At 37.6% G+C, this 14,678-nt stretch overlaps 1 protein-coding gene across 4 annotated transcripts in view; it reads right to left on the bottom strand.

Annotated features, from left to right (window-relative positions):
• Positions 1–14,678, bottom strand: part of SHROOM2 (shroom family member 2) — a 131,280-nt gene that overhangs the window by 109,931 nt on the left and 6,671 nt on the right. Inside the window, exon 1 of one of the 4 annotated variants that reach the window (XM_080376910.1) lies at positions 1,451–3,620. The exons of the other annotated variants lie outside the window; for them this stretch is intronic. Coding sequence (XP_080233036.1) covers positions 1,451–1,528 — 78 coding nt within the window. The 5' untranslated portion in view covers positions 1,529–3,620. Of the gene's footprint in view, positions 1–1,450; positions 3,621–14,678 lie in introns of those variants that run through there. 4 annotated transcript variants of the gene reach the window in all.

The raw sequence follows: 14,678 nt of genomic DNA on the forward strand, positions 1-14,678 counted from the left end.
GTTATCTGCATTAATTCCATAAATGCATGCTTAAATAAAATGAACAGAAATCTTCCCAGGGAACTTAACTTCAGTTGAAGTTACTGGTCTCCTAAGTTTATTAGAGCTGCCCTATAACTATTTTTTCCCTCTGTGAACCAGCAGGGTATGATCTCTTAGCACTGAAAATATTGGTTCTCTCTAAATGTATGAAATGTTAAAAATGAACCAAATCAGAAGCCACTCTGAGAATACACAGAAATGTTCCTGCAACAGTCTGGCAAGGCCAAGATGTTTCCCTCATCAGTGGGGCTGTCCAATGCATCATTACAGTTCATGACGTGCGTGTTAATTAGGAGTGCATCATATTTGCAAACGTATTAGCCACATTTATTTCCTGCAGATCTTTCCCTCTGACACTACAAAGCAGCTAGGAACTACGCCTTGATACATCTCCCACAGTCAAGGAGTCAAAAAGCTGACTCCAGCCAGGTTATGACAGTGCGACTGTACATCAGTATGGCACAGGCTCCCTTCGGAAGTTTTTCTTGCGAGAACTGCAAGCACAAAACTGGTGCAGTGACCAAGATAACCACAAATTGCTGCTATTGTGATCTTGTGTAAGTACCTCCAGCACTGCTGCACATCCTCTCAGGTCTCTAGCCCCGAGCAAATCATGGAATTCTCTTTAAAACATGACATACCAAATCCCACAGCTGTGTAGCTGAGCATTTCCAATAAGAGAGCACAGATTTTCACCTTCAAGAAGTCACATATTTATAAAACATCAGAAAGTCTGCTATAGTATTCTTCAGGCAGCTTCCAGCACAGTGTTGGTCTGGCAGGCAAGCAGATTCCTCTCGGACAGGAATCGGAGAGGATTCAGCAGAATAAACTGAAGTTTCTTGTCACCAGTGCCTGTGGTACAGCTCAGGCTCAAGCTGAAGAAATTTACACTTCCATCTTCAAAACACATAATAAGGGAACAAACCACTTCAACATTTTCTTCAAATAGTTTTTGTTTAATTTTCATTGTGAAGCCTACTGACTACAGAGTATATTGCTTACACCAAGTGAAAGTGGACAAACTTATGCTTTAACTCTTGTTTATGATCCACATGGGCTATCCGTAAGAGTGGAGAGGCTACATCTCATTTTGCTAAATGAAACTAAATTTCACACCACCAGAGAACATGTGTGTCCACATGTTTTCTTGCTAAACGGCCATCTTTTAGAACACCATGCCTTATGCTGTACAATTACTCATGGACTTGGCATTTCTTAGGAAGATGGGAAGCCACCACTAGCAGATACAGTCAGTAGTTGCAAAAGGCTGCAAGTAGTTGCACAAGGGTTCAAATCCATGATCAAGTCTGACGCTTATACCACTACCATCTTCAGTGGAAACCCCGAAGGTGGATCAACACTCACAAACTAATGAATGTGGCAATGTCACAGATTGCTTCCACACCTTTTTGGCCATTTTTCTTAAGTGACAGTAGCTATGCAGTCTTACAGAAGTGGTTACTCCATCCATCCATCCATCCATATTAAGAAGTAGAGGGCTCTAGAGGTATATTCCACTCAGAATATATACTGCTGGCAAAAAAGACAGACAATATTTGACATTAAGCACACATGAACCAGAAGGACCAGACTTAGTTTTCAAAAAAAGGATAGTCTGCTTGTACTATAAAATCCCATAAGCAGTGTTTACTTAATTTATCTTTGAGCAATACTGGTATGTTATTGAATTGATATTGTCTGCTTCAAATATTCCTTTCTACTACCACGCCACTACTTGCAGTATCTTAGTTGAACTGCTTGCCAACATGCTTCAAGGAGTAACATCTTCGAAGGTGCTCTGCAGGTGAAAAAAAGCTAGTACCAATTCAACCCATACAAGCTGATTCTTACACACACCGTTTTATTGTTTCAATATGCAATGAACATTTCCAATTTTCTCCAAGGAACACAAGCAGACAAGTCAGTAACTGGCACAAGAAAAATTCTGCAGCTGACAGATTTTTCAGGCAAAGAGAGATTTCATTTTGCTCAACATCTAGCAAAAAAAGGTCAACATCTTTTTAGGCATCTGTTTTTCAAAGGCAATTTATCATCTGTATTACATAGGTCATTTTCTAGGACCTGGAAATAATCTGAATTCAAAAGCAGAAATTAAAAGCCTGACATATGAACAAGTGGATGTGCACCAACAGAATTTCACAAAACTACAGGCCTCCATTGATGTGGGGAGTATCTTGGAATCAACAGTCACTAAGGTTTGTTAGACCTTAGTACCAAAGACCTTTCAATGTGTTCTTGTACCTAGTGCACAGCACATCTTTTGTTTTCATTTAAAACAAGTTATGATTCAGATATATTTACACATCACTAGGGACAGTGCACCAAACTATCAGAAGGAATTCAAGCCAGTGTATAAGTAATGAGAAAACTAAGAAATCCAAATTAAGATATAAATACAATTTTGTTTTCAACCCTAAATATTTTAAGAGCCTTATTTTCACTGCTAAGATGGTCCCTTTGAAAAGAGAATGGGCAGATTTAAAAGTTTTCTATACCTCAGAGAAAAAACTACAAAAAGTTTTACCTCCAAATACTAACATGACACTAAACATAAGGTTAAGAATCACTGACAGGAGCAGGAAATAATACAAAAATACAGATACATTATATAGAGATATCATATTAAATAGAATAATTTAATTATAACTTATAACTAGTCTCACTGATTTTTCCAGAGCTACTGAGGACACTGTTGTCCTTTAAAAAAGAAAACAGATAAAATATAAGGAATGACTGAAGAAATTCCAACACTAACCACTGTAATCTCAAAAGTCATCTGGAGTTTAACTTAAAAATGAAAATACCGTACTATTTCAGAGTAAGACCTGATCTCATATCTTATATAAACAATCTTATGATCATGGAAACACAGGGATTCAAAGCTGTGTTTAACTACTAACAAAGCCGCATATTTTCATTTAAGTATCCTGCAAACACAATGCAATACAAAACAAACCCCATTTCTTCCTGTACTTAACCTGAATGGTATCAGTCAAAAGTTTCACTGTTCAGTTCCTCTGTGACTACTTAAACGCTGTATAGATTACAGAACCTGCAATTTGCTAGTGCTTACTCTGCCATCATACACCTCAGAGCTTTGTTTGGAATCCCAATGTCCATTTCTATTTCTTCAGATTGTTAATGGACAGAATAATAAAAGGGTCTGTCAGTTCACAATCCAGCTTTACTTCTGATCTATTTTCCTCCAAGTACACCGACACTGAGCCAAATAACTTACTTTACGTTAAGCAAGTACCTTCAAAAAAACATGAAGCAACAGAAAACATTAAGCAATGTGCCTTAGAACTTTACTCTTTGGGTTAGAAACTACTACTATTATTCTGAATATGGCAAATCTTCATGTTAGATTGAAAAAAAAATCTATTGAATTTTGGTCTGTGTTTCAATTTCCTTGAGTAAAATACATCTTGCCAGTTTTTAACTAGCTGTTACGCTGCTTCCTAGCACCCTACTCAATTTTCAACATCCTCTTAATAAACTGGAAGCCTGCATCACTATCATGCACCAGATTAGAGAACACACCTAGTTATGGTGACTGCGTTAGTTCTTGGATGTTAGAAACAAGGTGCAGTCACCCTTTTTTATGATGGTACTTCATCTTAAACTTCACATGGTTGCCTATCTTAGGCTCTTCTTGCCTTCTAAGAGAGCTCCCATCCCATGTGCACAATATAAAAGAACTGCTGGAACATACAGCTTACAGGTTGTTTTTTTCCAGTGCTTTGAGACAGAGGTCCAGCACTCAGTAAATAAAGCTTATGAACGTCAAGATTTAATTTTAATTATATAATCTTGAAACTCTTGAACAAACTGGCATCCATCATCAGAAGTTGAGTCAGTTCAGGAAATGGATCTGTGAACATAAATCAGGTAAAACCAAAATGCACTCTGTCACTTTTTTTTTTTTTTTTTAACAAAAAAACACCTCAAAAACAAAACACTGGAATGTGCTGGAGGTCATAAGGTGTTCCTGCTTTCCTTCCAAAACCACAAGCTTTAAATAATATGTGCTCAAGAATGGAAAATTCCTTTTCTGTCACTGTATACTAAAGCTAGTTCTGCTTTTTAAAATGCATAAGTACTACATCATTCTCTTCCTGCCTCAGCTCACAGCCTAATCAGAAGAGGATATAATTCTCAGAGTATCTCAGAAAGAAGACACATTCTTCTGGGGCTTTGCTAAATTTAATCATCACCTGGGTAACTATCATCAAACACCACAAAACATCCACTAACCTTCCTAGACACTCTTCATAACCAAAGTTGGATGAGACGCCTTAGCTTTGTGAGTCACAGAGGTAGAGAAAAAAACAATGTGCTCTGTTGTGTACCAGTATTCACGGGATACTTTCTCAGGTCACTGTCTGTTATGTGTACTCTGGCTTTGAATTAAAAAAGCAGACTGATGAACTTACAACACAACTACAAAAACAAAAACAATTGTTCTCTCTGCAAGCTCTCAACTTCCTCTTCATTGTACCATAAATTTCAATACAAACAAGCAGACATCTTTTTGTTGCTCTTATGTCCATATTACACCTTTCTAATAAAGTAGTAATCTAAGCCGTGGTTTGACAAAAATCGCCTTAAGTCCTCATCTTACTCTAAGATTCATTTCAGTAATTAACCACAGGTGGTATTAACCACTTCACTAATCAGAGTTGTTTGATGCTTCCCATCACAAGATATTTTCTTTCAGTGGTTGATGAATTTGCCATACTTCATTTAGTCAGGCACATTGTGCACATCAGCCTCAAACCTTCGATTTTCTTAGATTTAAACTGAAATGGTTCATCCAGTCCCAAGAAACAAATGAAGAAATAAATGCTTAGGTTAAAAAGCAAAACACTCTAGTGACCCCTGTTTCAGCAAAAGCAGAAGTCAGCATCTGGGATACACACATAGTTGACTAAGTGCATATATGCCTCATGTCAGTGGAGTTAAAACACCTTTGAATGAGTCCAGCTATTAGACTTTTCAATTAGCTGCAAGTCCTGTGAGGAGATCCCCCATGCTGAACATTTTGTAGGCTTGCAGCTTTAAGCAGAGAGGTGCCAAAGGAAAGGGAAGGAGGCCATGGAAGCCAAACTGCATGTGGCTGAAAAAGGCAAACCAAGCTGGAGTTAGGGATAGAAACAGGGTGAGAGAAACTGGTAAAGAAAGAAGATTTTGTCTTTTGAATTGAACCCGGAACCACTCATGAGGAGAATGATAAAGACTTCTAGGTAAGAAAGAGGTAAAACTGCAACAGGTTGAAGGAAATTCAGAAAAGGCTGAGACATGCACTGGAAAGAAGAGGCAATTACAGCACACTCCCTCCAGAACCTGGAAACTGAGTTTTTGAGTCTGAACACACCTTAGGCAGCAGAGAAACCTGCCAAAAGAAAAACCTGGTGGGCAATGTACCCAAGTCACCTTCTAGTGTTGACCCCCACAGGAAACAACAACCTATTGTTGGTCCTGTTTGGAAAACTGCAGTTCAGCTGATAAAATTACATGGATACAACATTTCTTTCACTGTCTCAAAAAAAACCCACAAACAAACAAACAAACCCCATATAAACCAACCTAAAAGCAAACAAGCACAAAACATATTACAAGAATACAAAATTTCCAGAGCAAATCACTCTGTAGAATGGTTTAATACTTCTGTAATTAAGTGTTACATATATAACCCTAGCCCACACTCCTTACAACCATACATGATAACACGCCAAATTTCATGGCCAAACAGCATGTTTTCTCCTTCCTCTCATCAATTGATGCTAACGAGAATTACTGTCCAGTGCTTAAAGACTGATTGGTTTTGCAGGGTGGAAGGGAGCTGCTTTTCAGGACACTGACTGCAACTGTGGAAGTCAATCTTGGAGTTAAACACACACATGAAGAATTTTCCTTGAAATGTTTTGTAACAATCTAGATCTAGATGCAGCTTTACAGCACCCAAGTAGTAGTTGAATTAGCAATGGAACTGCCACAAAAGTTAAACAAATCAAAAATCTAAAAGAAAGCTTGTCAGTCCAAAGTTCAAAAAACATTTTTCAAAAGTAATAACCCTTAGCAGTATGTTATTGAAGGGAATATAACCAATTTTTTCTTTCATATCAAAACAAGCTACACACAAATGTCCTCACAGAAACTTCCCCAGAAATCAAAGAGAAGAAAATCTGGCCATAACAAACTGCAGCCAGCATCAATCTAATATCCCTGAAAATTCCAAGCCTTTAGACAAAAAGGTACTCACAACAGAACCTGACCTAGCTGTAATGTGTCATGACTTAATTTAGTGTGATTTAGTGAACATGCTCTCCTTGATGTCCAAATGACAAGCATTTTTTTGATAGCAAAACATTAAAACAAGCAAAACCATTTTCTTTTTACTCTGATCTTAATAACAGTTATGTCCATTTTGTCCTTAGAAGAGGCTGGATGTATTTTTTGTAAAAAAAATCACAGGATGAAGGAAGAGTACAGGTCTTGATTCAGACTGCTCATTAATGAACATTCAAAAGTCATACATGCTTATCTCCTATTTTGTAAAATTATTTCCATACTTCAAATTAATTTCCACTGGAAGTCCGCTGGACTACAGCCTGTAAGTCACTGTGGGGCGTGTGACTGTACACCCCGATGCTGCCACTCCCTGCTGCTCCTCTCCACTCCCTCTAATCGGGTAATTGAATTGCTCATGCAACATTTCCCCAGTCAGCTTTCAGCAAAATAAAACTAGGCTGCTGAAGATCTACTGACTTTAGCTACAGGCCCTGGATTTAGGACAGTCTACACTAGCCCAGCATTCTTTAGGATGAAGTGTGGGGCGACTGTACCAATCATTGATACAATATATTGGAGCAAACAGTAGCCTCCAATTAGCGCTGGTGATGTGCAGATGAAGAAACTAAGGTTTTAAGTTTTTCTGCAGTTAGAATAAAATATGTACCTGTTCCCTTCATTCTGCTGAAACTTGTATCCTATGCTATCACCTTAGATGATGATGAACTGTAAGTTCACTATCAGTCTTCAAGCCACTGACAGTATATTTCTATCAAGGAGCTTTAAGTAGGTCATCATCAGAAATTGAAGGAAATTCAAGTGGTCAGCAAGGACATGTGTTTTGGCTACAAAACCATATTTCCTTATGAAGCTTTACTGCTAACAAAAGGTTCAAATCTCTGATTCAAATATCTGGTTGACCTTTCATACAAGAAGTCCACATTACAGTTGGGTTTTTTTTCCTCTCACTCCATCCATCTCTTCTACCTTTCTGAGGCACTGAGAGCATCTGTGCATTTTGAGTAGGTAGCAGGTTCAATTTTGTGTAAAGAGACTAATTGTACACTTCAGGACACCATTTATGATGAACACTGGAGACACACAAGCGCAAAGCAGGGTTTTCTGTTGTGAAGAATTTATTCCCAACCGAACCGCACAACTATAGACTTTCAAGACAACTCTATGTACTCCTAGGACTTACCCATGTATTTGGGTTATGGGTTTTACTAGAAGCCCATAAAGGCTCTTTCACCATACTACTTTAGCTCTTCCATGTCAGGACTGTTTCATGAGGAACAGACTCCTGTGAAGTAGGGAAATATTGTTAGTCCTACTCAACACCAGACACTGAGGCAAAGATGCCATACGACTCCACGCAGGTTACACAAGCAACCTGTGGCAAAAGAGATAATTTACATCATCTCCCAATTCTCAATTCACTAACATTTCTCCAGTTCCTTGTGTCTCATTGGGTTCTGTGTTGAAGTTTGGAGGCTCAGGACTTACCACTGGCTTCACAGAAGGAAACCAGCACTGAAGTACCACATACCTCGCCACCCTCACATTTTAAGCACCTACATATATGACATAACAGGTCACAGCTACAATACTTTTTAAGATGAAGATTTCATTAATCAGCCAGAAGAAATTCAGTTGTGCAACAAAAGACTTGCCTTACACCCCTCCCTAACATCAGATTGAGCAATCACAGAAACTCCTCAGGTCTCCATGGTGTCAGGAAAGGTGCAGCCCTCCTCCCTGCTCTTGATAGCAATCTCCTCCAGCAGTCGGGAAAAGCATCAAGTTCCCAGAAGGTAAAGACTGTAGAAAAGAATTTATTTTGCTCATAAATCACTGTAGCTTAAGTTTTACAAGCAGCGAAGCAAGTTGTGTTGAGTTTTACCCTTTTAAAAAACAGGGGAAAAGAAAAAGAACAGGAAAAACAAAAGTACTTGCACACACTAATAATACATAGTTTAAAAGGGGAAAAAAATTACCTTAGAACTTTAAAATGTTGCCCTACCAATTTTCTGGAAAGTAGAAATCACCTTACAGCATTAGAGCTGCATTTAAAGAGAATCCATTATTTATATAACATCTTCCAGCCTTGGAATAAGATACTGCTTTTTAATTTTACAGAAGCCTTTATATTTAGAAATGAAGACACTTCACCAAAATAATCATGTATAAAAAGATTACAAATTGTTTATAAAAGGTGATTTTGAAAGTGTACATTTCTCTTAAATCTTGATTTAACTATGTATCTGTTACATACACTGTTTAGAAGTTTTCCGTTATCATCTTAAAATTCTTTCCACATATAAACACCCACAAAGCACTACCTTATGTCAACACAGTATGTTTGCATCTTTCTTTTCTTTAAATGAATGACTGTGAAATAGATGCTTTGCTATTCCATTTACAAAAAAAGACAACTCCAAATGTCTCTAATGAAAATCTAATGTTTTCCTTTCTGCAGGATCAACAAAGTATGTATTTGTAGAGGAAAAAGTAATTTACAGTACTGTAATGATTTCATATCCAGAATCCAAATACTCATCAGAGTTCAGAGAATTTGTTATATCAGATATCACCCAGCTAGACACCCACAAACTCATTTTTGCATCTAATTTGTTTAAGAAAATTAACAGTGATGACTAACTGATACTGTGTAGGAAGCGTTTCGCTTCCTTTACCATGAAATCATGTTTCTATGATGCTATCCTAAAAGATTACAGTATTTTACAGAAAAATACACAGCTTCTAAATAAAGTATTGTTACCCCCAACAGTAACTTTTTACATTAGTCAATGAACCAAATCAGAGGTTTATTTCTTAAAGAACGCTGAATAGTTTATATGTATTTGGGAAACTGAGAGATACTTCTTTGTTTCATAGATTATGTTGGAAGCTTTCAAAGCAAGTATATGAAAAAGTATGTTTCATCTCAAGAGACAGAAAAAAATCCAAAACAATCTGGTTTTATAGCTTCGTGAAGGGATTTTGAGAACAATCATCTATTTTACTGAAGAGGAAAAGTACTGAAGCTGCAATTTTGAGTACAGCGGTAGGTACCTGTGATCCACTTTTGAACATATTTGTCGTATTCATGCTCACCACTGACAGATCTCTCCCTAGTTCAACTATTCAGACTTGACTGCAAATTAATTGCAGACAGAACATAATAGAGGACTGAGGATGAAGAATTTTTTACTCTAAAATTAAGGTGTTTGGACCTTTTAAAAGGCTCTCTTGGATCTTTTCCCATTTAAAAGAAAAAAAGCACACCACAGAATGAAGTTCATGCACTTCCATTAAAAAAAAGCAGCTCTGAATTAATTTCATCAGGTTATGCTACAGTTTCAACAAAACCAAATTAAATTCAACTTCACTCACCAGCAAGAGCATTCCTACAACCTCTGCCAAGCTGCTTAGATAACTGCCTACTATTACCAGAACATTAAACACCCTGTTGTTGTAGAGGACACAAACACACAGCAAAGGACTAGACTACTGTGAGTACAGAAATGGTCTAGATCTCAGAAACATGACTGACAGAATAGCTAAGAGACTGGAGCAAAGAAAGCATCTGATAAGGCCACCTACAATCACAATAACAAGAGGACCCTTGATCATGATCCATCTTCCTTCTGGAAGGTCATTCAGCTAAAAAAATGACTGCAGGAATGGATGAAATTGCATGTTCCTAGCTATCCAAAGGGACATAGACTCTCAAGCACTGTAGCAGAGGTCCCCATATATTCCCTATTTCCAGCTTTTAGCCACTATTTTTTGCCCTTTGTACCACCCTTGAACAACAGGCTACTCTATACCCTTGAAATCCCTCCTTACTAAGTACAGTCCTTTAGAAACTCTGTACCTAAGAAACGTGACAACGTATTTCCTAATCCATATATCAGAGTTGATGGATGTGGACAAATAAGTATTTAAATATTTCAATTGATCTAGTAATTTAGAAACAGAGAGAGAGGGATCTAAAGGGGGAGAGAGCTGGGCTGGTGGCAGAGGGGAAGGCTTCCTTTCTATATGGGGTGAGGCAGGTGAAGTATAGGGACACAGGACGTGAAGCCCTCCCCTCAGTGCCAATGTTACTGTGCCTCTGCCTGAACAGCTTAAAGCTTTCAGTTGATTTTGCCATTTCACCAGGGTTCAGAAGAACTTTGAAATGTCCACCTCTTTTCTATCATCACTCTTCTCCATCTGTTTCTACCTTCAGAGCCAACCCAAGAACTGTGTACCTGACAAAAGCTATTCAGTTTCCCAAGGCAGCAGTTTACTGCATTTCCAGCATTCACCAGTCAGCTCTTTCTGCCTTTGGGAGTCTGGCACGCCACAGTGACCCTCAGGTACACACAAAGGCCACTAAAAAGGTCCCCCAATAACTTGTTATGTTGCAGAAGCCATTCTCTCATCTTCATGACCCGAGCTGCACCTACCAAGAATGCCCCAAGTTACTGAGACTGAATACTGATACTGTATTGACTTAAGGGAGGGAAGGAAGTTCTCTTCTAACTTCATAAATGTCATCATCCTTGGTAGGTTACGACTCTGCCCTGATGAGCTTGATAAATCAAACTGAAAAGCTATGTTCTTGTGATGTTCAGAAGCAAAGCACAATTGGAGAAATAAAGAATTTTCCAATGGTGTTAGGTATAGCCATATACATTGCAAATACACAGACAATAATCTTGCTCAAGTATATTTCATCTTACATGTACCTACGCAGGCACCTAGGTATGTGTCAAGGAACCACTGGCCTCCTCAGCTTCTCACAGCTGACAGCAAATGGTAGGCACCTTCAGAAAGCAATTCAGAGCATTGATGTCTAATTTAAACACTATAAATCACTTTCCAAAAATACCTACTGCTATTAAGCACCTAGCTTAAGTCTGGGTGAACACCATCAGAAGTCTGCTGCTTGGCAAAGCATATATGAAGGACAGAAACATGTTCTGCAAGTACATCAAGCTGCATTTAAAAACTGGTTACACTTCAAACCTTTTAGACATTTCCTATCACTGAATGAATGCATTTTACCAAAAAGCATTCAGTTGCCCATTCCATAAACCTTAATATCCACCTTGCTTGTATATGACCATATGTGTGAAGTTACGAGTAGTACACAAATTAGAACTCCTAAAAACTTACCACCAGAGTGGTGATAATATTCTTGGGGGTGGTGGTGGGGGGGATGATACAGCACAGCATACCTGCTGCATAACCTTTAAGAAACTGGAAAGACTGTGCTAAGTGCAATTAGAAAGCTTCCAAAATCTTAAGGATAAACTTAAAAAAAACCACAAACCCAAACCTGCAGGAAGACGTTTGTAATTTTTAGAACATTTTTCTTTATGTATATATTAAAACCCCCCTTCAATTGACCTTACACCAAATAGGCTCAAAACACAGACAATATAAAGCAAGTCTATGTTGATTAAACAGATTAAGTCTCAGTATAACTGCATCAATTTTTACTTTACCTCTCTGGGAAACTCCTCTGTGCACTGTATCTCTTAAACATACAGCAAGTAAAGAAATCTGCTTAATGGTTGGGACCCATCTCAAACTTCTGTAATAAAGTGACCTACAGAATAAATCTATATATATATTGGGTATTCTCTGTATAGATTACAGATGCATAGAAGGACTAAACACAAATGGCTTTGCTCAAGAAGGAAAAAGCTCACATATATGATGCAATATTGGCTTGGTTACTACTAAACAGTTGTTTTCTCCGATCTATTCATAACCAGGTTTCATTTGCCATTTACCTTGTTCTTTCCACACTCTGATACTTTAAATATTCATTAAGTGGGAGAACACACAATGAATCACATTCTGCAGGGAAAAAAAACATACATACAGTCTATTGAGTAAAACATATATAGCATATGCATAAACACCACACAAACCCACACTGTTTTTTCCTCTTAAAACAAACAAACAAAAGACACAAGCATGATGGATAGCTAGGTAATAAATGGCATTAGTGACAATCCTCTGACAACAGCATGCAATAACTACAGGTCTCTTGCCAGTCTTTTATTTTTATGTTAATGCCTATGATAGCATCCAAGATTCATACTAAAAAGTATCAGTCACTAACAGAGAGGTTTACATTGTCCTTTAAAAAGCCTAAATTAATAAACATTCAAACAGGCACTCTTGCTAACTCCTATTGTGGTAACTGTTCCCACAGAACATACCAATTCCCATGCCAGACTTAATAGGCATGAATGTTTTTGTATTTTGTTTTAAAACAAAAAAAAATCATTACAGATTTGACAGTTTTTGCCTAAGTAGCTGGAACAGGGAAACAGAGAGGAGAGAAAAACATGTCAGTTTGTAAGCAACCAGTATTTCCAAAAGTTTTAAGTTTGCTTGTTGTGAGCAAGTTTTAGTTATGGTTTTAAACACTCCATTCTGACTCCTTCTCAGGAGCATTTATGTCTTGAAATGTAGTGTGAAATGCAGAAAGGAAAACTGCAATTTCAGGACTGCAAGTGCACACACCCTGTTTCTTAAATTACACTCTCACGCTATTGACTTCTAAGCATGTCAACTGACATGAAACAGCTCAAGTCGCAAGCCTTTTAACCTATCCGCTCATTTCAACTCCCTACACAGGATGTAGTCACATGTAGCAATATCCAAGATAGCTTTACAATGCTGTTTCCAATACTGGTGGCATTTCAACTGTCAATATTTTTGCCAATAAAACCCGCTCTGAAGCTTCAGACTTCCACAGCCAGACCATTAACACCACATATGAGTGTGGTGTGTTCCATCCCATCAGTAAATTAACAGTCATAATAAAAAGCTCATTCAATAGCCATTGAAAGCACTCCCTTCATCAATCAGCCAACCAACCAAAAAGCAATAGTATCTTCTTGCAAAGCAACTCCCCTCTTCCAATAATAGAGACCTGGGATGTAGCAACCAGACGCAAAGGCAAACACCACTCAAAACAGTTTCTATAGCACTGAAAAAAATCAACACCTTTGACAAGGAAAAAAGATAAATAGCTACATAATATTATTTAAACCCTAAAACATTCATTCTAATATATAAATATTTCCTAGAATCTCAACTCTCAAATTTAACAGCACCAAGTTCAACTCAGACCAATCTTCCCCAAACAACAGATACTTCTTGTAAGTTAAGAAGTCGAAAAAAGGTTTCAAAAAAAATACAGAATGAGGTTTGATACATTCTTTTAAAATTGCAGGTTAAGATATGTGTTCAAATTATGGTCCGTACAGGTCAGTAATTTTGCTTGGGTTTGATGACTGAGAGAATATGGATAGAAAATAAAACTGAATGAATACTCCTTCATGTATTACCTCTCTAGAACTGAAGGAAGTGAATGAAATTTGTCAGGATATGGAGACCTTGATTAGAACTAACTCTCAGCCACAGCACAATGGCTCCTAATAACTTACAAATCAGCTGTTTACACAATGACTGCATTTATGTTGAAGTGGTCAGTAATTTCCCAGGATTACCACTAAATGCTGGTTTTCTGGACATCAAGCTTCACAGCCAAGTTTAACAAGTCTTAATGTCTACAAGCAAGGCAGCTCACCTCAAACACCTAACTCGAGGCAAACAACTGGTTTTATGTTTGAAAATGTATTTTTTTTTGATTAATTTGTATACAGCACCATTAAAGCTTCTTTCCTTCCCCCCTCTAAATATTGTTACGGTATAGCAATGCAAGCAATTGCTTTGGTTATATGTTTAAAGCCAAAGGAAAGAGAATGACTTACTGAAAACAGTAATCACTCGACTTACTATTGAAATAATACATCAATACAAGTCAGATGAAGAAGTCCTGCAGCCAATTAATAGAGAAGCATTCCTTTATACAATTTAAATAATTGTTAGGTTAAACAAATTACAGTTCACACCTAACCATAGACAGGAGCACATTAGGAAAGTGCAATGGAATAAAGAAAAATAAACAAAGGTTCGGAGTCTGTCTGATACTGCTGCTTCTTGAAAGACACCACCTCCAGCTGTGGCATGAATTCAGCACTGATTCAGGAGACAAGAACTCTATCTACTAAATCAACAACAAAACTTCTTGCAACAGTCCAGGTTTCACTTGGAAATCTTGCCGAAATACCAGCCAAGCCCAGCCTTGATTAACCTGCAATGAGATCATAGCTTGAGGAGGTATGGTTGTAGGCCCTTGTAAACCTGGTACTACAGAAGAATTTATTTAAATGACACATCAATCTTAAACTATGTTTTCATATTTATTAATGTAGTAAGAAGAACACTGACTGCAGAAC

The sequence above is a fragment of the Falco punctatus genome, assembly GCF_963210335.1.
Source record: "Falco punctatus genome assembly, chromosome: 2".
NCBI classification, from domain to species: Eukaryota; Metazoa; Chordata; class Aves; order Falconiformes; family Falconidae; genus Falco; species Falco punctatus.